The sequence below is a fragment of the Perca fluviatilis genome, chromosome 14, assembly GCF_010015445.1.
Source record: "Perca fluviatilis chromosome 14, GENO_Pfluv_1.0, whole genome shotgun sequence".
Taxonomy (NCBI): domain Eukaryota; kingdom Metazoa; phylum Chordata; class Actinopteri; order Perciformes; family Percidae; genus Perca; species Perca fluviatilis.
This window is the reverse complement of record NC_053125.1, coordinates 9,690,625-9,714,791: the sequence shown is the minus strand read 5'-3', so window position 1 is coordinate 9,714,791 and position 24,167 is coordinate 9,690,625. Positions and strand designations below refer to the sequence as shown.

Below are 24,167 nucleotides of genomic sequence, written 5' to 3'. Positions count from 1 at the left end.
ATGCACAAAGCAAGAAATCAACAAAGAAGCTAGGATGAACTGGCAAGGGGTGAACGAAAACGGTCTGGTTAAGTATCTGGAGGACTGATGAGGAAAGTTTGGAAAGGTGTGCAGACTTGCAGGGTAGGCAGGTAACTGCAGGGCTGATGAGGAAACAAGTGTGTACTGTATATGGTTGGGGCAGTCCGGTGATGGGGAAAGGAGGGAAAGATTTTGAAATTTCTTGACCAAAAATACTGACTAATTGACCAACATCAACAGCCATTGTCACTAGTGGTACAACCAGTTTATTAGATGCAACTACCTAAATCTAATGCAGTCTAATACATACATTAGAATGTTTAGCATTTATTAAAAGTTTTTTTAAGAGATGTTGATTCAACTTTATGGAAATTTGGAGGCTGGTGTTTGTGGTGCAGTTTAACTGTATTGCATTATACTGAGTTTTCTTTCCTAATTTTTAGATAATCCATATTGATATAAATGGGGTGGACAAAGTTTTAGGAACCTCTGTCAGTATGCCATTTTACAATTTAACAGCATGACAAAATAAAGCCCCCAAAAGGACCATAAAGTTGAATCAACACTAGTCAAAGCAACATGATGGTACCTTTGTGAAGGTTGGTAAAACTAATGGAGTCTACAGGGCCGGTCCTAACAATGATTTGGTTTGGGAGGCACCCTCATTGTAACATGTTGCCACTTCACAATAACCTGACGCGTGCCAGATGGTTTGTTAACACAGAACCATCTGAAAAGCCGTCATTGGCAACTGTTTGGAAAAGGGCAGGCACTTTAATGAATCAAATCCATTCACTGACATGGTTGACAAGGGGCCCCCCTGAGTCAGAGTTGTTAATTGGTTTGACATGATCATTACATTAAGAAGGGGCCTGCACGTACTGGGGCAGGGCCATTGATTTGCTTTACTGTATGTCTCCCAGCAAATTGCTTTATAAAAAAAAATTTAAAATGGATTTGCAGGGCAATTGCATATCCAACTTATAGGACCTGTAAGTGCTGGGTGTACCTAATGAACCGTCAACTGAGTATATGTTTAAATGAAGTTTAAATGATGCTTTTAGAATATTAAAATAACCAATGATGGGTTTTTATTTTTCACTGTTTTCATGTCTACAGTGACACACCTAGAAGTCTTATTGGAGGATCTGGGGTTGACGCGGCACCACACAGAGAAACTATCCCTGAGCACAATACTTCAGATTGATGAGAAGACCATTACTGATGAACCTGCTACGTGTAATTCAGATCTTCCATGGTATTTTCTGAAGAAACTGATGATGGTTAATGTGACAGCTAGGAATGTGAAATGTACATCAGTATGTGAGTCCAACTATGATGATCCGTCAGGGAATACAGAGTTAGATCTTGATAATCTGGTCAACAGTCTATATTCAGGTGACATGCTAAACCCCCTTGACATGATCACTGCTCTCTTTCTGTGTTCTGATGGTTTTGTAAATCAGGAAATGGCCCTCAAAATGTCCATGTGTCAGTTTGCTGTTCCTCTGTTGCTTCCTAATTGTGACACAAATCAGTGCACACTCATGCTTTGGGCCATGAGAGACATTGTTAAAAAGTACAGACCTCAGTCACTTTCAGAATCCAAGGGCTTTATTGAACAAAGAATTGTTGTCTCTGAACTTCCGATGATATCTTTTGTGAGATTGGGTGACTGCTCCTTGTCCAAGTCAGAGATCCTCAATAAGCTTCTGAGTAATTCCCAGCAGTACCATGATACCTTTGTTCATCATGATATGGAGTGTGGTGACAGCCCAAGAAGAATATCCAATGGACTGGCTGAAATTACTTGGTACCTTCCATGTGGGAACAAAAACATGGATGTTTTCAGTGAGCCAGTAGCTGTAGCTAACCTTCGTGGGGACATTGCTTTGTTTGAAACACAATTTTCTTTTTTGTGTCAGACATCTGCAGCAGTTTTTGTGTTCTCTGACATCTTGGACTCTAAATGCGAGCTGCTTACCAACCAACAGCACAAGGCACAGATCTTCTTGGTGGGTAACCATCAAAGCAAGGTCTTCAGATTAGATGCTCTAAAAAAGGTAGCAACCAAGTTGCACTTAACTAACAACAACATCATTCTGAAGGCTAAGCACATGAATGATGCAGACTTTGTCAAAAATTTGAGGAAAACAGTTAGCAATGTTGTTGAGAACTCAAAGATGAAGATGGGAATTGAGCAGATGGCTGATATCGCCCATGAACTGGGAATCTGTGTTGATGAAGACTCTTCAGAGTGCCAGGCTGCCAAGAAAAATGCAGATGCCATCACTGCAGAAATTCAAAATATCCTTAAATACAAAGAAGCTCAGCTACCCTTGCAAGGCCAAATATGGAAGGAACTGACTTGTTTAGAGAAGGAAGAATTTAGGCTTCGAAATGTTGGGTCTGAGGACATAGAAAAATACAAAAGTGATCTGCAGGTACAGAAAACAGAACTTCGTGAAAAACAGAACTCTTATGCCATGTCAAATGCAATGACATGTTTCACTAGCGCAATATCAAGCCCAGGGATAGAAAGGAGCTATTTCCTGAAATGGATGCGAATGAACCTCGATAATGTGTCTCGAGAAAAATTGTCTGGTCTCAGGGAGCAGTACAAAGAAAAATGCAAAAATTCGGAGAACAAAGAGGAGATCAAAGACATTGACAAACAACTTTCAAACAGCTCACTGGGGACTGAACACTTCTTCCGTGAAATGGGTCAGATCTATGAAGCTTCACTTTCCCTTCCAGAAACAGACCAATCACGTCAACAATTACAGCATCTGCCCAGACTTTGTGCAGAATTGTTGATGGATGGATTCCCTCTTGAGCTTGTAGATGGAGATGCATCCAACATACCTCTCCGATGGGTGAGTGACGTTCTCTCTCAGCTCAATGACTTGGTGTCTCCTAAGAACAAGATACTGGTAGTCACAGTCCTTGGAGTGCAGAGCACAGGAAAGTCCACTCTCCTCAACACCATGTTTGGAGTGCAGTTTGCAGTCAGCAGTGGACGATGCACTCGAGGTGCCTTTATGTTGCTCATCAGAATTAATGAAGATCTTAAAAAAGTGCTCAACTGTGACTTCATGGTGATCATTGACACTGAGGGCTTAAAGTCACCAGAGCTTGCACAACTGGACAATAGCCATGAGCACGACAATGAGCTTGCAACACTTGTTGTGGGCCTGAGTGATATCACCATCATCAATATTGCAATGGAGAATTCAACAGAAATGAAGGACATCTTACAAATAGTTGTGCATGCTTTCCTCAGGATGAAAGAGGTTGGCAAAAGGCCCAAATGTCAGTTTGTTCACCAGAATGTGTCAGATGTCTCAGCCCATGAGAAGAACTTACGAGACAGGAAGCTGCTCTTGCAACAGTTAAATGAGATGACCCAGGCAGCAGCCAAAATGGAAAAGAAAGAGGAGAACAAGAGCTTCACTGATGTGATGGAGTACAGTCCAGACACTGGGAACTGGTACATTCCTGGACTCTGGAATGGAAACCCACCAATGGCACCAGTCAATGCAGGGTACAGTGAGGCTGTATATGAGCTCAAGAAGAACATAATCCAAATTTTGGGAAGTTGTGCCTCATCTGCTAATAATATCTTGGAGTTTATAGAGTGGATGAAAAGCCTGTGGAATGCAGTAAAGCATGAAAACTTCATCTTCAGCTTCAGAAACAGCCTGGTGGCTGATGCATACATGAGGCTGTGCACAGAATTCAACAAATGGGAATGGGAATTCAGAAAAGAAATGTACACATGGGTGACAAAAGCTGAAACAAGAATTTCCAACTATGGTACAGTTGCTGTGAAATCTGAAGTATCTGACATGAGAGAACTTCTCACACGTTTGAAAAGTGAAGCTTGCACAGTGCTGTCTAAATGGGAGACAAAACTCCTTGGAAATTTGACCCAGTACTTCAAGCAAACAGAGGGTCATGTCTATCTAGTTGAACAATACAGAGAGGACTTTGCAAACAGTGCAAAGAGCCTTCGAAGAGAAATGGAGCGCTCTGTACTTAATCAGCTCACAGCAGCAGCTGACATCAGACAGGGAATGACAGAACTTGATAGAATCAAGGAGAACCACACAAAAGAATTAGAGGGGAGAGTAAGTGGACTGATTGAACAATGTCGGAAGAAAAAAGTCCAGATGACAGACCAAGAGCTAGATAAAGAATTTGATAAGATGTGGAATCAAATGGTAAATGAACTATCTTTTTCTAAACAAAAGGCCACAAATGTCATCACAAGTGTGTCCCACCACCTGAGAGAAAATCTATCACGTAAGGGGAGTCATGCATGTCAATTATTAAGTCAAAAGAACCTGAAAGATTGTGGACAGGAGCCTTTTACATACACAGCGGAAGGATTTTACAAGAAATTTAAACACACATTCAGCAAGATGTTCAACATTGAAGATCACGTAATGGCTTTGCAAAACATAGCTGATCATATCTCAATGGACTGCACACAGTTTGTGACTGAAAAATTGGGAAAAAAGAACAATTACCATGAGACTTACATCCAGGAGATCCTACACATGACTGATGAGAGGCTGCAAAACAATCAGGATGTTAAGATAGAGATTGAGTTTGAAGTTTCCCTGAAACAGCACATCTGTGGATTTGCAGCCAGAGAGTTTCAGAAAATGCATCAAGATTTCATCCAATTGAATGATCCCTACAGATGTCTGAATCAAAACAAAGACAAGTTTCGAGCTGATTTTAAAGATGTGTTCCATGAACGAGACCAGTGCCAGAAGAAGGCAGAAGAATTCACGAACCGCTGCTTGGAGCCTGCAGTCGAAGACTTTGTCAACCGTTCCCTGGGTCCTGATATTATTGGTGAAATGCAGACAAGCCAGCAGTTCAGCACACGGATGTTCTTCCAGTATTCAGTTTTACTGGATTTACTCACAAAGGATGACTTTGAAAAGTATCTGAGCTATATTTGCTCATATGAGGCGTATGTAAAAAAATGGATTCTTGATCAAATAGTGGACCGCTTCTCAAATCAGTCTACGGCGTTTGAGTTTGAGGATCAACATCTCCAGTCAAGTGTCAGAAGCATAAATAATGCCATCAACAAAGCTAAAACAAAAAATAGTTGCAACTTGAAGACATTCATTGAAGATGTCTGTCAGGAACTTGGTGATAAACTGGTCATTTCCCAGGGTGCTCTTGGTGCTTTCATGATCCTGAACAATGCAGACCAGGAACAGTTTGCTCACTGGCTCACTCAGTGTCTGAAGGACATGGCACAAACTCTTGGAGAGAAGTTCAAAGAAACAAACATCCACATGAAACTAAAGAAACTTCATGTGAATCCTCAGAACGAGCTTTTCACCAAACTGATTGGATGTGGTAAACAGTGTCCATTCTGCAAAGCGCCTTGTGAGGCAGGAGGAAAAGCCCACACTGAGCACTCAGCTTCAATACATCGGCCACAGGGTTTTGGTGAATACAGGTGGGTTCACACAACCAAACTTGTCACTGACGTATGCTCTTCCTTGGTGATCAGTGACAAACGTTTTTGCTGCAATGCTACAAGGGGTGCATGGCACCCTTACAAGCAATACACAGATTTTTTCCCAGACTGGAGAATTGCTCCAGATGCTAGTCTTCAGGCATCCGACTACTGGAAATATGTACTGACAAAGTTCAACAAGCAGTTTGCTGAAGCATGTAATGCAAAGCCTGCTGATATTCCTCTAATGTGGAAAATGATCACTCGTGAGCAAGCAGAAGCAAGCATCAAGGAGTCATTTAACATCAAGTAAGAGACTACATGCTCTGTAGTTACAGAGGGGCACATCCTCCTCATATGGAAGGTTGAAGATATTGTCAGTACATAGTGATTTTACCACTAAGGCTTACAAGAGGAACATATAAGAAAATCACTGCAATTAGTGCTCACCTTTACCTGAGCTCACATTTAACATGTTTAATAAATGATAATCTGCTTTAACTCTGTCTATGTTGATGAGGACACCGTAAATACTTTGATACTTTGAGTCATGTTAGGTGCATTTAGTATGTTTCGAACATGCACAGCACATTGTTTCTAGTTTGATTAAATTAGACTTTGAATTTATGTTTTTGTGTGAGAGATGAATGCCATTATATTGTCACTGAAAAGATGCGCACAGTCTGTTAAAAATTTATACTTTTTTCAAACACCACTAAGTCTTTACGTGGTATTGTCATAATAGGACGGACAGTTTTTTTATGTTAAGTATCTGATGCAAAATATTCATTTTCAATGTATCAAAAGATCATTCTGTCTAAATGCCAGCATGTAGGTTTTACATGTTTTTCTTTTCTTCTCCTCTTCTTTCTAATTGAGTATAATATGCAATTTTGTTAGTCAAAATTTCGAAATGTCTTTGTTTTCAATTAAGCATCTGGTTCCAAATATTTAAATTTCTAGTCTATGTTCTATCTCTTTTATTCTGAATTTAGAATGTTTTTTGTTCGGCATGTATCAAATGCTACATATTTACATTTTTGTATCAATTGAAAGATAATTCAGTCTACATGTGGTATTCTGAACATGTATACATGACAGTTTGTTTTAATCAATTTAAGTATGATTTTTTTTTTTTACTAATTTGGAAAAAGAAATCCAAGATAAGTCATTCTATATGTGGTATTGTCAACATGTATACATTATTTACTTCTGTTAACTGATTTATAAAGAGACAAAATGCAGACTGGTTATGTTCTTTAATGTTTAATCTCAAGTGTTGGCTTTCTTAAATTAATGAAGAATGAAACAATAATAAAGGTGTGTTCAGACAGAAAGGGAATGCTGCCACTAAAATTCAGCGTGCGTTTTGTTTTGTCTGAACACTCGGGCACAGCGATGCTTTGAGCTAAATGCTAACGTCAGAATGCTAACATGCTCACTCAGAAAGTATAATTTATAATGTTCATCATCACGTTAGCATCCTAACATGCCTTCATTATCACCAAAAACAAAGTACAGCTGAGGCATGATGGGAATCAGTTTGGCAACTATGTAGTCATAAATCAATGTATTGGACACACATTTCTGAATAAGAATAAAAATTATAGAAACGCCAAAGTTATTCCAATTCAACATGACATGATTTCATGGCAGTTCATCCACCAGTTGTTGAGACCATGAACTCAACCAAACTCCACTCATGGTGGCGCTAGAGGAAAAGTCAGGGAATCGACCAAAGTCATTAGGGTTTTTTGTCTGTTAACCAGGAATGTTTGTTATTTTGCTAATCCATGAAGTAGAGGTTGAAATATTTCATTGGATGAGAGAAAACGTTAACATTAAATTACTAAAGTCAGTAAAATTCATCCAAGGAAAACATTGCACCATCTTATCAAATCCTTAATTTCTCTCACACTTGTGATGTTAACCATTTTACAACAACCAAGAACAAAGTGCAATGTAACCTTAAATTTAAACCAAATAACTTTGCATTGCAGGTTTGTATTAATATGAAACAAGCAAACTTGATATTGTATTAAATATTTTATCCGTTTTGTTCCTAGACTTAAAACAAATGCTAATCATTGGTAAGCACATACAGTACAGGCCAAAAGTTTGGACACACCTTCTCATTCAATGCGTTTCCTTTTTATTTTCATGACTATTTACATTGTAGATTCTCACTGAAGGCATCAAAACTATGAATGAACACATATGGAATTATGTACTTAACAAAAAAGTGTGAAATAACTGAAAACATGTCTTATATTTTAGATTCTTCAAAGTAGCCACCCTTTGCTTTTTTATTAATAAGGGAAATAATTCCACTAATTAAACCTGACAAAGCACACCTGTGAAGGTAAAACCATTTCAGGTGACTACCTCATGAAGCTCATTGAGAGAACACCAAGGGTTTGCAGAGTTATCAAAAAAAGCAAAGGGTGGCAACTTTGAGGAATCTAAAATATAAGACATGTTTTCAGTTATTTCACACTTTTTTGTTGAGTACATAATTCCATATGTGTTCATTCATAGTTTTGATGACTTCAGTGAGAATCTACAATGTAAATAGTCATGAAAATAAAGAAACACATTGAATGAGAAGGTGTGTCCAAACTTTTGGCCTGTACTGTACATTGGTAAGTACATACATTAAAGCCACTTATAAGTTTTTTAAATTTATATGTCATAAAAAGTGTGTTGCTTTCAGCCCACTCATCTTAGTGTCCTGGGTCAGAGCTACAGGGAATAAATCCACTGAAGTAGGTTATGTAAAGTTATCCATGTAATAAAAGCCGTAAATGGCTCTTATTTTAGAATATTCTAGCTTTGATTTTGACCATTTATATTTAAATTACTTTAGTACATGTTTCTTTTTTTGGCGTCTTGTATTTGAAACCTTTTACCATTCTTGGTGTGAATAATACTCTGATAAAAAAACAGTAGTTTGGCCTCATAGGAGTAGAAAGCATGCTTTAGATGAAATTGTTATCTGGTTTTGATTAATCAACATAGCTTAGTGTGTGTACTGAACATAGACTGTGAAAATAACGGACAAGGATTCCAGCCCTGAAAAGTGAAGCCAATGCCAAAGTGCCTTTAAACATGCATTCTATCTGATTTCCAGCAGGGGGTGCTTCACTGGTTGCTAAAAGAAGTCTGTTTTTAAAGAAGTTGGGGGAAAACCTTACTTCTCATTTGATTTATTATGCTATCAGATTTATTATGCTATCAGTCAAATGTATTGACTCGGGAATTCGGCTTTGTTATCTGTATATCTACAAGTACATCTGAGGCTGATGGAAATATCAGTTTTGTTATTTGGCCAATCAAATTATTAAACAAATCAAAACTTGTAACTGACTTTCCCAACGCACCCCCTTGACCTGGTGTACTGGAAATCAGATAATCGTTTACCGTTTCTGGGAATCAAAACAGAAAGTTACTTCACCTAGCATGATATAAGGAGTGGTGGTAAAGTTTAAGTTCTATATTGTTTAATGGACAGTATTTTACAGACAGCAGTCAGTTATAATTCTTTGATCCCATGCTCCAACAATGGTCATAAAACTGTGTATAAACCCTGTCCCTGTCCACAAAAAGACTGACAATGGAGTGGGGGGAATTGGCAGCCAGACAGCAGGCAAAGGCGGGACTCCTGGCACAGTGAACTGGTTTTCACCTCTCATGTTTTTTTTTTCATGTTTCTGACACAGCACATCTATTAAACAAGGATTAGCTGCACGTATTTAAAAAAACAGATACAAATACACCACAAGCAACTAGGACGTGTCCAAGTGTGCCACAGGTGTGCCAAGGGCGAACACTTGGCTAACTGTTGATGTACTACTCAGTTACCATTAACGCCTGAAAGTGGGGGACAGAAAGTCTCGTCCCCCCTATACCTGCTCTTTTTTCGGCTGAGCAGAGCTGCAGAGCAGACTGCTTCATTTGTTGTAAGTTAAGTACATCCCCATTTAGAGAGACGTCAGGGGGATAACAGAAGTCATTAGAATCCCTCCTCTGTGGACCTTGAATGTCTCTACAAACGTTTTTGGCAATCTATCCCATTGTTATGATATTTTAGTCTGGACCCAAGTGGGGATATACTGTATATAACAGCACATCAGCACAACTTAGTGACTGTTAACTGCTCTGGTTTTGTGAAAAGGTTATTTGGCATTGGTTTGGCACAAGATAATGGCCCACATCCAAACAACAACTTATATTATAGGATAGTTTATAGGATACATTTTTTTTCTTTACTTTAGTTAAGCCTTCTGTAATGTTGAATATAGTCAAGGTGGGAACTGCTGTTGGTAAGTGAAAAATGACTTGCTTGCTGATATTCAATCACTAATATTATGCAGATCCATGTCTATTCTAAGGAAAAGCGTATATTTGATGTAACTATTTTATATATATATATTTTTGTACCATATGTCTCACATGGACATGATTAGAAAAGTCAAAAGACTCTCCTGTTCTCCCTCCAGCAGAGGGCGTATACCAGACAAATAGGTTCACTTTGCTGAAAACCTGCTGTTTTATTTCTGAGAAACGAAACAGAAAGTGACTTCACTTGGCAGAATAAAAGGAGACGCTTGCAACAGGCTTTTACAATGCCAGGGAAGTGCCGAGCTTCATCCTCAGGACTAGTACTTAAACTATAACAGAATATTGCATACACAGTAGACAAAAATTCCCAGATAAAATATGGAATATAATGTGTAACATGAATAATCTACAAAGGTAAGCAACAACTAATCTGTCAGTGACCGTTATTTCTCTTTTCGTTAGACCTGAAGTAGTGATTGCTTTCCATAGCCTAAAACAGACAGGCATGACTCTGCATGTTCTAACTGTCCTTTTAAGGCTCCCTAAAGGGGGCTGATTACACTATTGTTTAGTTTGTTTTGGTCTATATTGTAGTCTAGCAGGTTGCAGAGTACACTTAGCTGTGTGATTTCTGTGTAATATGGATAGTTGTTGGGGAAGAAGGTGTTACAGGGTTCTTGTTTATTATTTACAGTGAGAATCAGTTTGAATAATCTGGACCAAGTGTGGGATGGCTGAGAGCGTACCCACAATGGATAACTCTGATGAGGAGGTAAACAGCTACTTTATACAACTTTAAAACTTAAATAACAATACCTGTGCATTGTATATGTTGTCCTTTCAGCTATTGAATGGGATTATGAATAGATTCACTACATTCAAATTTAAATATATTCTTCTCAATTACCAAGGAGTTCCATGATGCAAGTGATTCCTTTCTTGAGCTATACTGCGAGGAAGAGAACACTCCACCAATACCACAGTCTGACAGTAAGTATGACTGTCAATAACTGATCCAATTTAATGACTAAATACAAGCTATACTGTGGAAATACTGAGATGTATTTTTTCTTATGTTATGACAGATGTTCCTCCACCAGGAGAAGTAACAGTTCTCAATGCTGGCCAGGAGACAGTTTCTCTTGGCTTTTCCCTCCCTGATAACTCTGTAAGGTATACACTGCAATTAGATTACTCCTGCAACACACAGAGAGACCGTTTGATTACAGAGGACTCCAGCACTGTGAAGGTTGAGGGACTGACTCCTGGGACTGAGTATACTTTCAGCATCATAAGGATTGCAGACAATGGAAATCAAAGCAAAGCAACCTCCCTATCTGTCTTCACAGGTAAATCTGAAAAACATGTAGCAAAGTCTTGTCTGAATGGTCTTTTGGCTCATAATCTATACAAATGTACTAACTACACTGAGGTATGCTGTCAATGTATGTAATACAAGTTAGTTTCAGACTAAAGAAGTGTTAAATTGTATACTGTACTAATTAAGTGCATGACATAATTAAGTGGCTTTGTCTTTTACCACACCTCTTTAACTTGGCAGTCAAACAGCACTTTTAAATATAAACATGACGGAACATGATTTTTACGTTATAAGTGATACCATTATATTGTTCCCACAGAGCCCAGTCCTGTCCAGATTACAGTCTACCAGGTCAGCAGTGAGTCTCTGTCTCTGCGGTGGGACACCCCTGCTGGTGAAGTGGAGAGTTACATCGTGACTTGTTGCAGTGAGGGAGACATTGTGCAAGAGCGGACAACAGACACAAACCTGACTCTCAGCAACCTGAATCCAGGAGTGTGTTACTCCCTCCAGGTTTCTGCACAACTTAGGAATGGAAGAATAAGCAAGCCAACTGTAACATCTGTCCACACAAGTAAGTCAAATCCAATCATAATTGTTTTTCACTGAGCTCGATCAAACAGGTGTGGGTTTTAATTGTAAGAATGGCTTTGTGAATTCTTCATATTATTTATAACACGACGCTGAAGTTGGCATCCGATTCGCAGCTTCCGATTTGGCAGTTAAGGGGAAATTTAAGGGGAACTTAAAACTGTCCGATTCAGCAGGGAAACATAATTTACATTGCTAAGTGACTGATCCTCCATTTTTTGAACCTCTTATTGTATTGAATGAGTGTTTTGAATGAGTCATTAAGGTAAATTATTAATTATGTCTAAAACACACTTTTCGATTTGTGAAAGCTTTATTGCAAGAAAGGGAGATTTCACAGTTTTTGTATTTTTTTGCATATATGTTGCAGATCCAAAACCAAATCCTCAATACCTAGACTTGTCAAATCTGGACTAAATTATCCCAGATTATATCAGATTTGGTTTTGGATCTGGTCCTGGTCCAATGTGGTCTACATGTGAAAAAAAACAGTAAAATCTCCCTTTATTGCATTTACACAAATAGAATAAAGCTTTCACAAATCTGAAACTGTGTTCTTAAGACTCTTTAGCCTCTCTGGGATAATTGAGTCCAGATTTGAAAAGTCTTGGTATTGTGGTTTTGGATCTGGACCTGGTCCAATGTGGTCTACATATGCAAAAAACAGTAAAATCTCCCTTTATTGCATTTTCACAAAAATAAGAAAGTTTTCACAAATCTGAAACTGGGTTTTTAAGACTCTTTAGCCTCTCTAGGATAATTTAGTCCAGATTTGACAAGTCTAGGTATTGTGGTTTTGGATCTGGACCTGGTCTAATGTGGTCTACATATGCAAAAAACGTTGAAATCTCCCTTTATTGCGTGTGTTTTAGACATAATTAATAATTTACCTTAATGACTAACACTCATTCAATACAGTAAGAGGTTCAAAAAACGGAGGATCAGTCACTTAGCAATGTAAATTATGTTCCCCTGCTGAATCAGACAGTTGTAAGTTCCCCTTAAATTTCCTCTTAACTGCTGAATCGGAAGCTGCGAATCGGATGCCAACTTCAGCGTCGATTTATTTTACACAATAGTCACAGTTTCACACAGTTTCTCGCGTATCATCCATCTGCCGTCAGTGTTACCGCTCCTCATTTCACCCGTTTCTCACCCGTTTAAATGCATAGGCCTGGGTCCAGACAGACTCAACTGTCTCTGTGTGCCTGAGCATCAGTCTTGCTCTAGATAGAGCTGAGAAGTTAGATTACCTGGGTGTTTTATTTAAAAAATTGTTTTATTTAGTAAAGTATCAAGCTGTGCTGTGGCGTTCATGTGTTTGATTACCTACCCAGATCGACACATTCACTGCTGGATCGCGGAAGATACACTGAAACCATCGCTGCAGCGTGCAGGTGCTCCACTCCTGATGCCGGTGGCACCAGACAGATTGGATAACATGGGCGCCGAAATGAAAATGGCGATGGGGAAAGGAGGGAAAGATTTTGACAAAAAAGTCACAAAACTAGGCTGACAGCAACTCTAAAGAATAGGTCAGAGGGTTGCCAGAACATAATGTTTCATATTTATGGGTCCCAAGTGTTGGACAGAGGGATAACTGACTAACAGCCAACATCAATGGCCTTTGCCACTAGTGGAACAACCAGTTTACAAGGTGGAACTAGCTTAAACTAATGCAGTCTAATAATACAAAAAGAGTAATAATTCATGAGGATTAGAATGTGTAGTATTTATATTATTATTCATATTTAGTGTTTTTAAAAGATGTTGATTCAACTTTATAGAAATTTGGAGGCTGGTGTTTGTGTTGCAGTTTAACTGTGTTGCATTATACTGAGTTTTTCTTTTCAAATTTTAGTCAACACTCAATGATGTAATTGGGGTGGACAAAGTATTAGAGACCCCTGTCACTATGCCACTATACAATTTAACAGCATTACAAAATAAAGCCCCTAAAAGGACCATAAAGTTAAATCAACACTACTCAAAGCAACATAATAATTGTGTGAAGGTAGGTAAAACTAATGTAGCCTTACACAGGGCCAGCTCTAGGCTTTTAGTGGCCCTAACGAAGATTTGTTTTGGGGTCACCCTCATTGTAATATGTTGCCACTTCACATTAACCCTACACGTGACAGACGGTTTGTTAACCCAGAACCATTTGAGAATTCATCACTGGAAACTGTTTGGAAAAGGGCAGACACTTTCAAAAAATGGCAGGTGATTGGATGAACCATTCATCTATCATGTCCATCATACTGTAGTTGTTTTGAATGATCGGTTGTGGCTGTCACACACACATAAAACGGACGTAACGTGTACAGTAGTAGCTCCTCAGCGGGTGCTAATTGGTTTGATCCGCTGCTGTTCAGACACAAATGCATAGACTTGAAACCTGACAAGATTGATTTTCGTGATCCCGCATTTCTCATGTGAGCATGTGATATCACTAGAATCCAGCTGCACAGCTACTCCGTATTTCTCCCTTTTTTTTGGCAGCTGCAGGAGAATTTGCGTTTTCTTAGCGCCATCATTTCAAACCTTTTTTTTATCATCATATTGTTGGATCATCTTTGCTGGAAAGAGGAACTTCACCTCACTGTAATGATTGATTGTTGGACAGTTGTTGCAGCACCTGTGCCAATCAAATCCATTCACAGACATGAATGCCCTCTGAGTCAGAGAGCTGTTAATTGGCTTTACACAATCTTTACATTGAGTAGGGGCCTGCCTGTACTGGGTCAAAGCTATTGAATTGCTTTATGTCTCCCAGCAGCTTTCTTTATAAAAAAATAAAAAAGGATTGCAGGGGCAATTGTATAATCAATGTATAGGACCGCTAGTACTGGGTGAATGAAGAATATTGAAAAAAACAATGATAAGTTTAATATCCACTGTTTTCATGTCTACAGAGACACACCTAGAAGGCCTATTGGAGGATCTGGGGTTGGAGCAGCACTACACAGAGAAACTATCCCTGAGCACAATACTTCAGATTGATGAGAAGACCATTACTGATGAACCTGCTAAGTGTAATTCAGATCTTCCATGGTATTTTCTGAAGAAACTGATGATGGTTAATGTGACAGCTAGGAATGTGAAATGTACATCTGCATGTCAGTCAAACTGTGATGACCTGCAGTTAGATGTTGATAAACTATTCAACAGTACAAATTCAAGTGACATGCTAAACCCTCTTGACATAATCACTGCTCTCTTTCTATGTTCGGACGGATTTGTACAGCAGGAAATGGCCCTCAAAATGTCCATGTGTCAATTTTCTGTGCCTCTGTTGCTTCCTAATTGTGACACAAATCAGTGCACACTCATGCTTTGGGCCATGAGAGACATTGTTAAAAAGTACAGACCTCAGTCACTTTTACAATCCAAGGGCTTCATTGAAGACAGAATTGTTGTCTCTGAACTTCCAATGATATCTTTTGTGAGACTGGGTGAGTGCTCCCTGTCCAAGTCAGATATTCTCAATAAGCTTCTGAGCAATTCCCAGCAGTACCACGATACCTTTGTTCATCATGATATGGAGTGTGGTGACAGCCCAAGAAGAATATCCAATGGACTGGCTGAAATAACTTGGTACCTTCCATGTGGGAACGAAAACATGGATGTTTTCAGTGAGCCTGTAGCTGTAGCTAACCTTCGTGGGGACATTGCTTCATTTGAAACACAATTTTCTTTTTTGTGTCAGACATCTGCAGGAGTTTTTGTATTTTTTGACACTTTGGACTCTAAATGCGAGCTGCTTATCAACCAACAACACAAGGCACAGATCTTCTTGGTGGGTAACCATCAAAGCAATCGAGTCAATAAAGATGCTCTAAAGAAGGTAGCAACCAAGTTGGACTTGACTAACAGCAACATCCTTTTGAAGGCTAAGCACATGAATGATGCAGACTTTGTAGAAAACCTGCGAAAAACAGTTAGCAATGTGGTTGAGAACTCAAAGATGAAGCTGCGGATTGAGGAGATGGCTGACATCGCCCATGAACTGGGAATCTGGGTTGATGAAGACTCTTCAAAGTGCCAGGCTGCCAAGAAAAATGCAGATGCTATCAGTGAAGAAATTCAAGACATCCTTAAATACAAAGAAGCTCAGCTACCCTTACAAGGCCAAATATGGAAGGAACTGACTTGCTTAGAGAAGGAAGAATTTCGGCTTCAAAAAGTTGGGTCTGAAAAAATAGAAGACTACAAAAGTGATCTTCAGGTACAGAAAACAAAACTTAGGGAAAAACAGAACTCTTATGACATGTCAAATGCAATGACATGTTTCATCAACGCAATATCAAGCCCAGGGATAGAAAGGAGCTATTTCCTGAAATGGATGCGAATGAACCTCGATAATGTGTCTCGAGAAAAACTGTCTGGCCTCAGGGAGCAGTACAAAGAAAAATGCAAAAATTCAGAGAACAAAGAGGAGATCAAAGACATTGACAAACAACTTTCCAACAGTTCACTGGGGACTGAACACTTCTTCCGTGAAATGGGTCAGATCTACGAAGCTTCACTTTCCCTTCCAGAAACAAACCAATCACGTCAACAATTACAGCATCTGCCCAGACTTTGTGCAGAATTGTTGATGGATGGATTCCCTCTTGAGCTTGTAGATGGAGATGCATCCAACATACCTCTCCGATGGGTGAGTGACGTTCTCTCTCAGCTCAATGACTTGGTGTCTCCTAAGAACAAGATACTGGTAGTCACAGTCCTTGGAGTGCAGAGCACAGGAAAGTCCACTCTCCTCAACACCATGTTTGGAGTGCAGTTTGCAGTCAGCAGTGGACGATGCACTCGAGGTGCCTTTATGTTGCTCATCAGAATTAATGAAGATCTTAAAAAAGAACTCAACTGTGACTTCATGGTGATCATTGACACTGAGGGCTTAAAGTCACCAGAGCTTGCACAACTGGACAATAGCCATGAGCACGACAATGAGCTTGCAACACTTGTTGTGGGCCTGAGTGATATCACCATCATCAATATTGCAATGGAGAATTCAACAGAAATGAAGGACATCTTACAAATAGTTGTGCATGCTTTCCTCAGGATGAAAGAGGTTGGCAAAAGGCCCAAATGTCAGTTTGTTCACCAGAATGTGTCAGATGTCTCAGCCCATGAGAAGAACTTACGAGACAGGAAGCTGCTCTTGCAACAGTTAAATGAGATGACCCAGGCAGCAGCCAAAATGGAAAAGAAAGAGGAGAACAAGAGCTTCACTGATGTGATGGAGTACAGTCCAGACACTGGGAACTGGTACATTCCTGGACTCTGGAATGGAAACCCACCAATGGCACCAGTCAATGCAGGGTACAGTGAGGCTGTATATGAGCTCAAGAAGAACATAATCAAAATTTGGGGAAGTTGTGATTCATCTGCTAATGACATCTTGGAGTTTACAGAGTGGATGAAAAGCCTGTGGAATGCAGTAAAGCATGAAAACTTCATCTTCAGCTTCAGAAACAGCCTGGTGGCTGATGCATACATGAGACTGTGCACAGAATTCAACAAATGGGAATGGGAATTCAGAAAAGAAATGTACACATGGGTGACAAAAGCTGAAACAATAATTTCCAACTACGGTACAGTTGCTGTGAAATCTGAAGTATCTGACATGAGAGAACTTCTCACACGTTTGAAAAGTGAAGCTTGCACAGTGCTGTCTAAATGGGAGACAAAACTCCTTGGAAATTTGACACAGTACTTCAAGCAAACAGAGGGTCATGTCTATCTAGTTGAACAATACCGAGAGGACTTTGCTAACGGTGCAAAAAGCCTTCGACGAGAAATGGAGCGCTCTGTACTTAATCAGCTCACAGCAGCAGCTGACATCAGACAGGGAATGACAGAAATTGATAGAATCAAGGAGAACCACACAAAGGAATTAGAGGGGAGAGTAAGTGGACTGATTGAACAATGTCGGAAGAAAAAAGTCCAGATGACAGACAAAGAGCTCGACAAAGAATTTGATAAGATGTGGACTAAAACAGAGAAGGAACTTGCCTTTTCGCAAATGAAGGTCGAGGACATTTACACCAGTGTGTTTCACCACCTGAGAACAAATCTTTTACATAGGGGAGGTCAAGCAAGTAAATTGTTAAGTGAAAAAAAGCTGCAAGGTTGTGGACTGGTGCCTTTTAAATATACAGCTGAAGGAATCCTCAAACGATTCAAAAACAAACTCAGTGAGATGTTTAATGTCACAAGTCATACAAAGGCTGTACAGCAAATTGCAGACAGCCTTATAATGATTTGCACACAGTTTGTTAGTGAAAAAATGCAAAGAAAGAACAATTACCATGAGACTTACATCCAGGAGATCCTACACATTATTGATGAGAGGCTGCAAAACAATCAGGAGACAGACATTGAGTTTGAAGTTTCCCTGAAACAGCACATCTGTGGAGTTGCAGCCAGAGAGTTTCAGAAAATGCATGAAGATTTCATACAAATGAATGATCCCTACAGATGTCTGAATCAAAACAAAGACAAGTTTCGAGCTGATTTTAAAGATGTGTTCCATGAACGAGACCAGTGCCAGAAGAAGGCAGAAGAATTCACGAACCGCTGCTTGGAGCCTGCAGTCGAAGACTTTGTCAACCGTTCCCTGGGTCCTGATATCATTGGTGAAATGCTGACCAGCCAGCAGTTCAGCACACGCATGTTCTTCCAGTATTCAGTTTTACTGGATTTGCTCACAAAGGATGACTTTGAAAAGTATCAGAGCTATATTTGCTCATATGAGGAGTATGTGAAGAAATGGATACTCAGTCAAATAGTGGAACGCTTCTCAAATCAGTCTACAACGTTTAAGTTTGAGGATCAACATCTCCAGTCAAGTGTCAGAAGCATAAATAATGCAATCAACAAAGCTAAAACAGAAAAGAGTGGCAACTTGAAGACATTCATTGAAAATGTCTGTCAGGAACTTGGTGATAAACTGGTCATTTCCCAGGGTGCTCTTGGGGCTTTCATGATCCTGAACAACGCTGACCAAGAACAGTTTGCTCACGGGCTCACTCAGTGTCTGAAGGACATGGCACAAACTCTTGGAGAGAAGTTCAAAGTAACAAACATCCAAATGAAACTAAAGAAACTTCATGTGAATCCTCAGGACGAGCTTTTCACCAAACTGATCGGATGTGGTAAACAGTGTCCAGTCTGCGAAGCGCCTTGTGAGGCAGGAGGAATATTCCACACTGAGCACTGGACTTCACTACATCGGCCAGAGGGTCTGGGTCGTTTCAGGTGGCATAAGACAGAAAAACTTGTCACTGACGTATGCTCTTCCTCGGTGATCAGTGACAATCGTTTTCGCTGCAATGCTACAAATGGTGAATGGCACCCTTACAAGCATTACAGAGATTTTTTCCCAGACTGGAGAATTGCTCCAGATGCTAGTCTTCAGGCATCCGACTACTGGAAATATGTTCTGACAAAGTTCAACAAGCAGTTTGCTGAAGCATATAATGCAAAGCCTGCTGATATTCCTCTAATGTGGAAAATTATCACTCGTGTCCAAGCAGAATCAAGCATCAAGGAGTCATTTAACATCAAGTAAGAGACTACATCCTTTGTAGTTACAGAGGGGCACATCCTCCTGAACAGGGGCGTAGCACAGAATTCTGGCCGCTGTAGAAAGGCATTTTCTATGGGCCCCTCCCTGCATCCACAGCTATTCATTCTAGCATCTTTTTGGGCCCTCCTCACATGAGGGCCCTGGGTACTCAGTTCCCTTTTTCCCCCCAGTCCGATGCCCCTGCTCCTGAATACATTCTTTCATTATCCTGTCATGGATATTTTGATCTTAATGGTTTAATATTATATAGCAGAGAATCACAGATCGTAACATGCTGTATATGAGATGACAAGGTTGAAGATATAGACAGACATTTTACCACAAAAGCTTGCAACAGTGACACAAGAGAAAATCACTGCCATGTATGTTCACCTACAATCTGCTTTAACTCTGTTTATGTTGATGAGGACACTTTTACATACTTTGTGATATGCAGTCTATATGTACATATTGGCAGCACATGTTAAGAAGCATACCAAATGTTTTCAGTTCGATTAAATCCAAGTTTGAATTTATGATTTTGATATGCAATGGTTTACTAGAAAGTTAATTATTTTATTTTTTGTGACGTATCTAATGCAAACTATTTGATTTGTGATTTTGATTTCTTTTTTATCTCGAACAATCAACAATGTTGCAAAAGAAAGAAAAAAAGAAAACCACACATTAAAACAAACTGAGAATATATCAAAGATTCACATTAATATGTAGGTGTAAGTTATCTCATTGAGTGGAATATGTAATTTTCTTAACTCAAAGTTTGTAATGTCTTTGTTTTTATTTCAATTAAGTATCTAGTTCCAAATCTCTACATGTTATGTCCATGTTATCTCTTAGTCTGAATATAGAATGTTTGTTTTTGTTTCTGTAATGTATGAAATGCCACATTTTTATTGATGAATCAATTAAATATCCAGTCTGAACGTGTGCACAGAAATTTAGTTTTAATCATATGTAATCTTTTTTTATTCAGAATCTTTATCTGATGCAAAATATTTACTTGTTCTTTTATTTTTTAAACATCAGAGTCTTTGGGCCCTATTTTAACGATCTGAAACGCCAAACGCAAGTAGCTTTGTGGGCGGATCTCTGGCGCTGTTGCTATTATACCGGCGGGATAAATGAGTCTTGCGCCCGACGCAAATCTAAAATGGGTTGGTCTGAAGTAGCTAGGTGTGGTTTGGGCGTAACGTGAAAATAACCAATCAGAGCGTCATCTCACATTCCCTTTAAGAGAAGGCGTATTGTTCCATGGCGGATTGCTATTATGACGGCGGATTTGCCTGGCGCACGCCAGCGGGAGCTGTCCGAGATGCGGCAAAGCAACAAATGCCCGTCTTGGCCGGGTGGCGATGTTGCTGCGGCCTGTCGGGCGCATCTTCCCAAGTCTGGAGAGGGTTGCTGCAGCCATGGAGCGTGGGCCTCCAAACGCACCACCTGCACCTGTTGTGCCTCTTCCTCCTCCCCCCACTCCATCTCCGTCCACCCGCTCCACCAGGACCGCATCGCGCATTACTCCAGATTCACCAGATTCCGCCGGAGTGTCCAATCCCACCGTAGTTCAACATCACGTCTCCTTAAGTCCTCTAATATTTCCTCATTTATGTCATCAACACATCCATGATTCATGGAAATGTTGTGTAAAACACAACAAGCCACAAAGAATGCTGCGACTTTTTGAGGACTGTAAGTGCCTCCTGACCTATCCAAACACCTGAAGCGCATTTTCAGTAATATTTTCCTTTGTAATTATGTATGGTTTTCAAAAATGTGAACTGCTGTAGATGAGAGAAGTGTATGCGCGTTGTGCACACACTACATTATGGCCAAGCATGCGCCCCTAAAATAGCATCTGAATAACGCGCCACTGACTTTAGACTATAGCGCCACTGACTTTAGACCAGGTTGTTCCTGGTCTGTGGCGGAATTGTTTTCTGAAACTGCAGAATAGGACTACGTAACGTTTGCGCCGGTACACGCCTCCTCTTTTCGCTGAACCGCCCCCGGGAGCGCAAATACATTCCCTAATTTACCGACGTGCGTCTGTGGAGGGAAAAGTCCGCTGTGCTTCGGGTGCAAAATAGGAATGATACATGCGTCGGTGTACAAAGGCAATTGCGCTGAATGCAAGATAGGGCCCTTTATGGTGTACGGTCATAATAGGACAGTTTTATCTGAGTTAGTATGATATGCAATTGTTTACTGAAAATTTTTATCCTGTTTTTTTTTTAAGTATCTGATGCTCAATATTTACATTTACAGTGTATAAATGTCACACGTAGGTTATACATGTTTCTTTTCTTATCCAATTGAGCATATGTCATTTTCTTAACTTACAATTTGGAATGCCTTCATTTCATTTACACATTTACACCAGTGTGTTTTTGATGGTGTAGTTTTTGATGTCACATTTAAAATTGTTTGATCAATTAAAAGATCATTCATCCTGTATGTGGTATAGTCAACATCTATACATGACAGAAAGTTTCAATGTCCACATACTGCTGTTAACCAAATCAATAAAGAGACAGAATGGTCAGACTGGCTATGAATGTCTTTAATGTTTCCCAGATCAGAATCACAGCATACAGTGTATAATAACTTCTAAAGTAAACAGAAATATCATCACCTCATTTATTTATATAGTTTTACTATACTTTTTTTTTTTTTTTAATAATCATCTTTTTTTTTAAAACTCCATTATTTAACATTTTTCTTCATCTCAAGTCTTGGGTTTCTGAATTCAACAAAGAATGTTAAAAAAGACAACAGGTGCAACTTCGCAAGGGAGACCAAGCTGGAGATTTAAGGAAGTGACTGGGGTGTTAACCATGTGCTGACATGCACCACAGATCCAACACACAGAATCAAATAACCTCGGTGATATGAAGTCATTTTGGTCTGCTTGGCTGACCGCAGTTTTCGGGCATATTGAAATGAGAATAAAACCGAAATCTAGCCCCAACTGTGTGAGCCACAGGGCTGCAGCGAGTCACTTTATAACCCAGACGAGGCCAAGTGTGTGTCCACATACATCCAGTCTGATCCACTGTTAGACATAAACGCACGCTCAGACTCTGAAAGTGCACTGGATCTTTTCAGATTGACTTAACATTTCATCCATCTCTAAAGTCCCTGCTACATCATATCACTGTCAGGTCAACACAGCCTCCATACCCACAATGCAACACAGTGCCTGTGACCTCCTTACTCTACGAGGCATCTTATGGTATCAAAGCCCTCGGGTCTGTTCCACGTGTGTGATTTAAGTGGCTACATGTAAACACTGCTACATGTGAAGCGAGCTCAAGCTGAATTGACTGCACCTTGCGTTTAGTGTCTCAGTTTAGAAGTCCTGACAATAAGTAACACGCCAGTTCCCTACCCCGCCATGACATTAGTTAGCTGGCCAAAGCTGGCTTTTACAAGCACTCTGAGATTTCCGTAAATACTCTGAAGTTACATGGATCACGCAGCACTGATTCTTCAGAAATGCAGTTAGATCATATGATGTATTTCAAAAATAAAGAACAATGAGCAATGAAACTACAGACTTAAATTTATACTTTTCAAATTTGAAAATGTAATATTCATTGGAAACTAGCATACGCTAACGACAGGCCCTCTATTGTGCGGGGGCTGCAGTGGAGATGAATTTCTGCTACAGTGAGTGTCCCGGTTAGGAATCGTGATGCTACAGGATGCCCACATTATAGTGGGCGACGCGAGACAACATTCACGGTCATTTTCTAATGGCATGAAAAGTGATCCGTGGCAAGCACTTTGTACCCACCAGTGTTTCTGAAACCTCAAATTATTGGCCTTTATGTTGTTGTTGCAAATTGCACCTGTTGTCTATTTGTTGTCACAAAATAAGCATTTCATTCATTCACTCGGAAAGAAAAATGAAAAGAAAAAACAAACAAGAAACTTAATATTTACAAATATTTTGTCTGTTTGAGTCTTACACTTAAAAATGTACAGTTTTGATCCTCTTCCAGATGTCGTGTGTCCGTCTCTGTCCTTGCCACCTGGTTTGGTATTTTTCCTCACACATCCAGCAGTGTCCTCAGACTGCAGTCAATCTGTCACAATGACGCCCTCCAGTGTTAGCTTATAAAATAGACCGGGAAACAGAGCAGACCAAACTAAATACCTTGTTTCGGTTTTTCACCTCCGATGGTGTCATTGTAGCTGTGTTGTGGTGAGGTTTACCTCACAGCCCCTTACCGCCTCCTTATCTCTATATATATATCTATATGTATATATATGTTTCTGATCAGACATATCAGAGCCTCCGTAGGACAGATTACAAACATTGTGGGTAGAAAGATGGCCATGCCTTTGAACGTCTTTGCAATTGATCACTTCATCCTCTTTTGATTTGGATTCCTACATTTAAGGCTGTGAGTCTTTTTCCAATCTCCTCCCAAAGTCTTCTCTATAGCGTGCACCTTTTCCTTTCGCTGTCCATCATCTGTTCCACAGCATTTAGCCACCTGTAGCACCCCCCAAGTCAGTTGTTTTGTGTTTTACATTGTGCACATTTCCCTTCTCAGTGGGGCTTAGAAAATCTCTGACTGACAGGAGCAGCCAGGTACATCTGTCCCCCCCTCCAGCCCTTCCCCCGCCACCCCGCTAGGCAGTTATAAAATAGAAAACAAACAAACAGACAGGCTAAAGCACAAGCCAAGACAGCACCGGTGACTAACTTCTCCCATAGTGGATGTAGGCTGCCATGTGTTCCTGTGGGCTCACACAGCAGTTCAGTTCACATACTGTATCAACCAGAGTATTACCCATGATCC

The 24,167-nt window shown here is 39.9% G+C and overlaps 2 protein-coding genes across 4 annotated transcripts in view; both read left to right on the top strand.

Annotated features, from left to right (window-relative positions):
* LOC120573623 (interferon-induced very large GTPase 1-like) overlaps positions 1-20,286 on the top strand; it is a 35,728-nt gene extending 15,442 nt beyond the window's left edge. Inside the window, exons 6-7 of one of the 2 annotated variants that reach the window (XM_039823456.1) lie at positions 1,141-5,830; positions 19,350-20,286. In XM_039823456.1, the coding sequence (XP_039679390.1) occupies positions 1,141-5,822 (4,682 nt within the window). In that variant the 3' untranslated portion in view covers positions 5,823-5,830; positions 19,350-20,286. Of the gene's footprint in view, positions 1-1,140; positions 6,191-19,349 lie in introns of those variants that run through there. The other variant, XM_039823455.1, reaches the window with a different exon arrangement.
* Positions 10,093-20,286, top strand: LOC120573624 (interferon-induced very large GTPase 1-like). Of its 2 annotated transcripts, XM_039823457.1 has the most exons (6): positions 10,093-10,264; positions 10,545-10,622; positions 10,762-10,840; positions 10,936-11,199; positions 11,491-11,745; positions 14,678-20,286. In XM_039823457.1, the coding sequence occupies exons 2-6, from the start codon at positions 10,581-10,583 to the stop codon at positions 19,339-19,341; spliced, it is 5,304 nt and encodes a 1,767-aa protein (XP_039679391.1). In that variant the 5' UTR covers positions 10,093-10,264; positions 10,545-10,580; the 3' UTR covers positions 19,342-20,286. The 2 variants fall into 2 exon arrangements, with proteins under 2 accessions (XP_039679391.1, XP_039679393.1); XM_039823459.1 differs by lacking the exon at positions 10,093-10,264 and having other exon boundaries at positions 10,368-10,622.
* Positions 20,287-24,167: the final 3,881 nt, after the last annotated feature.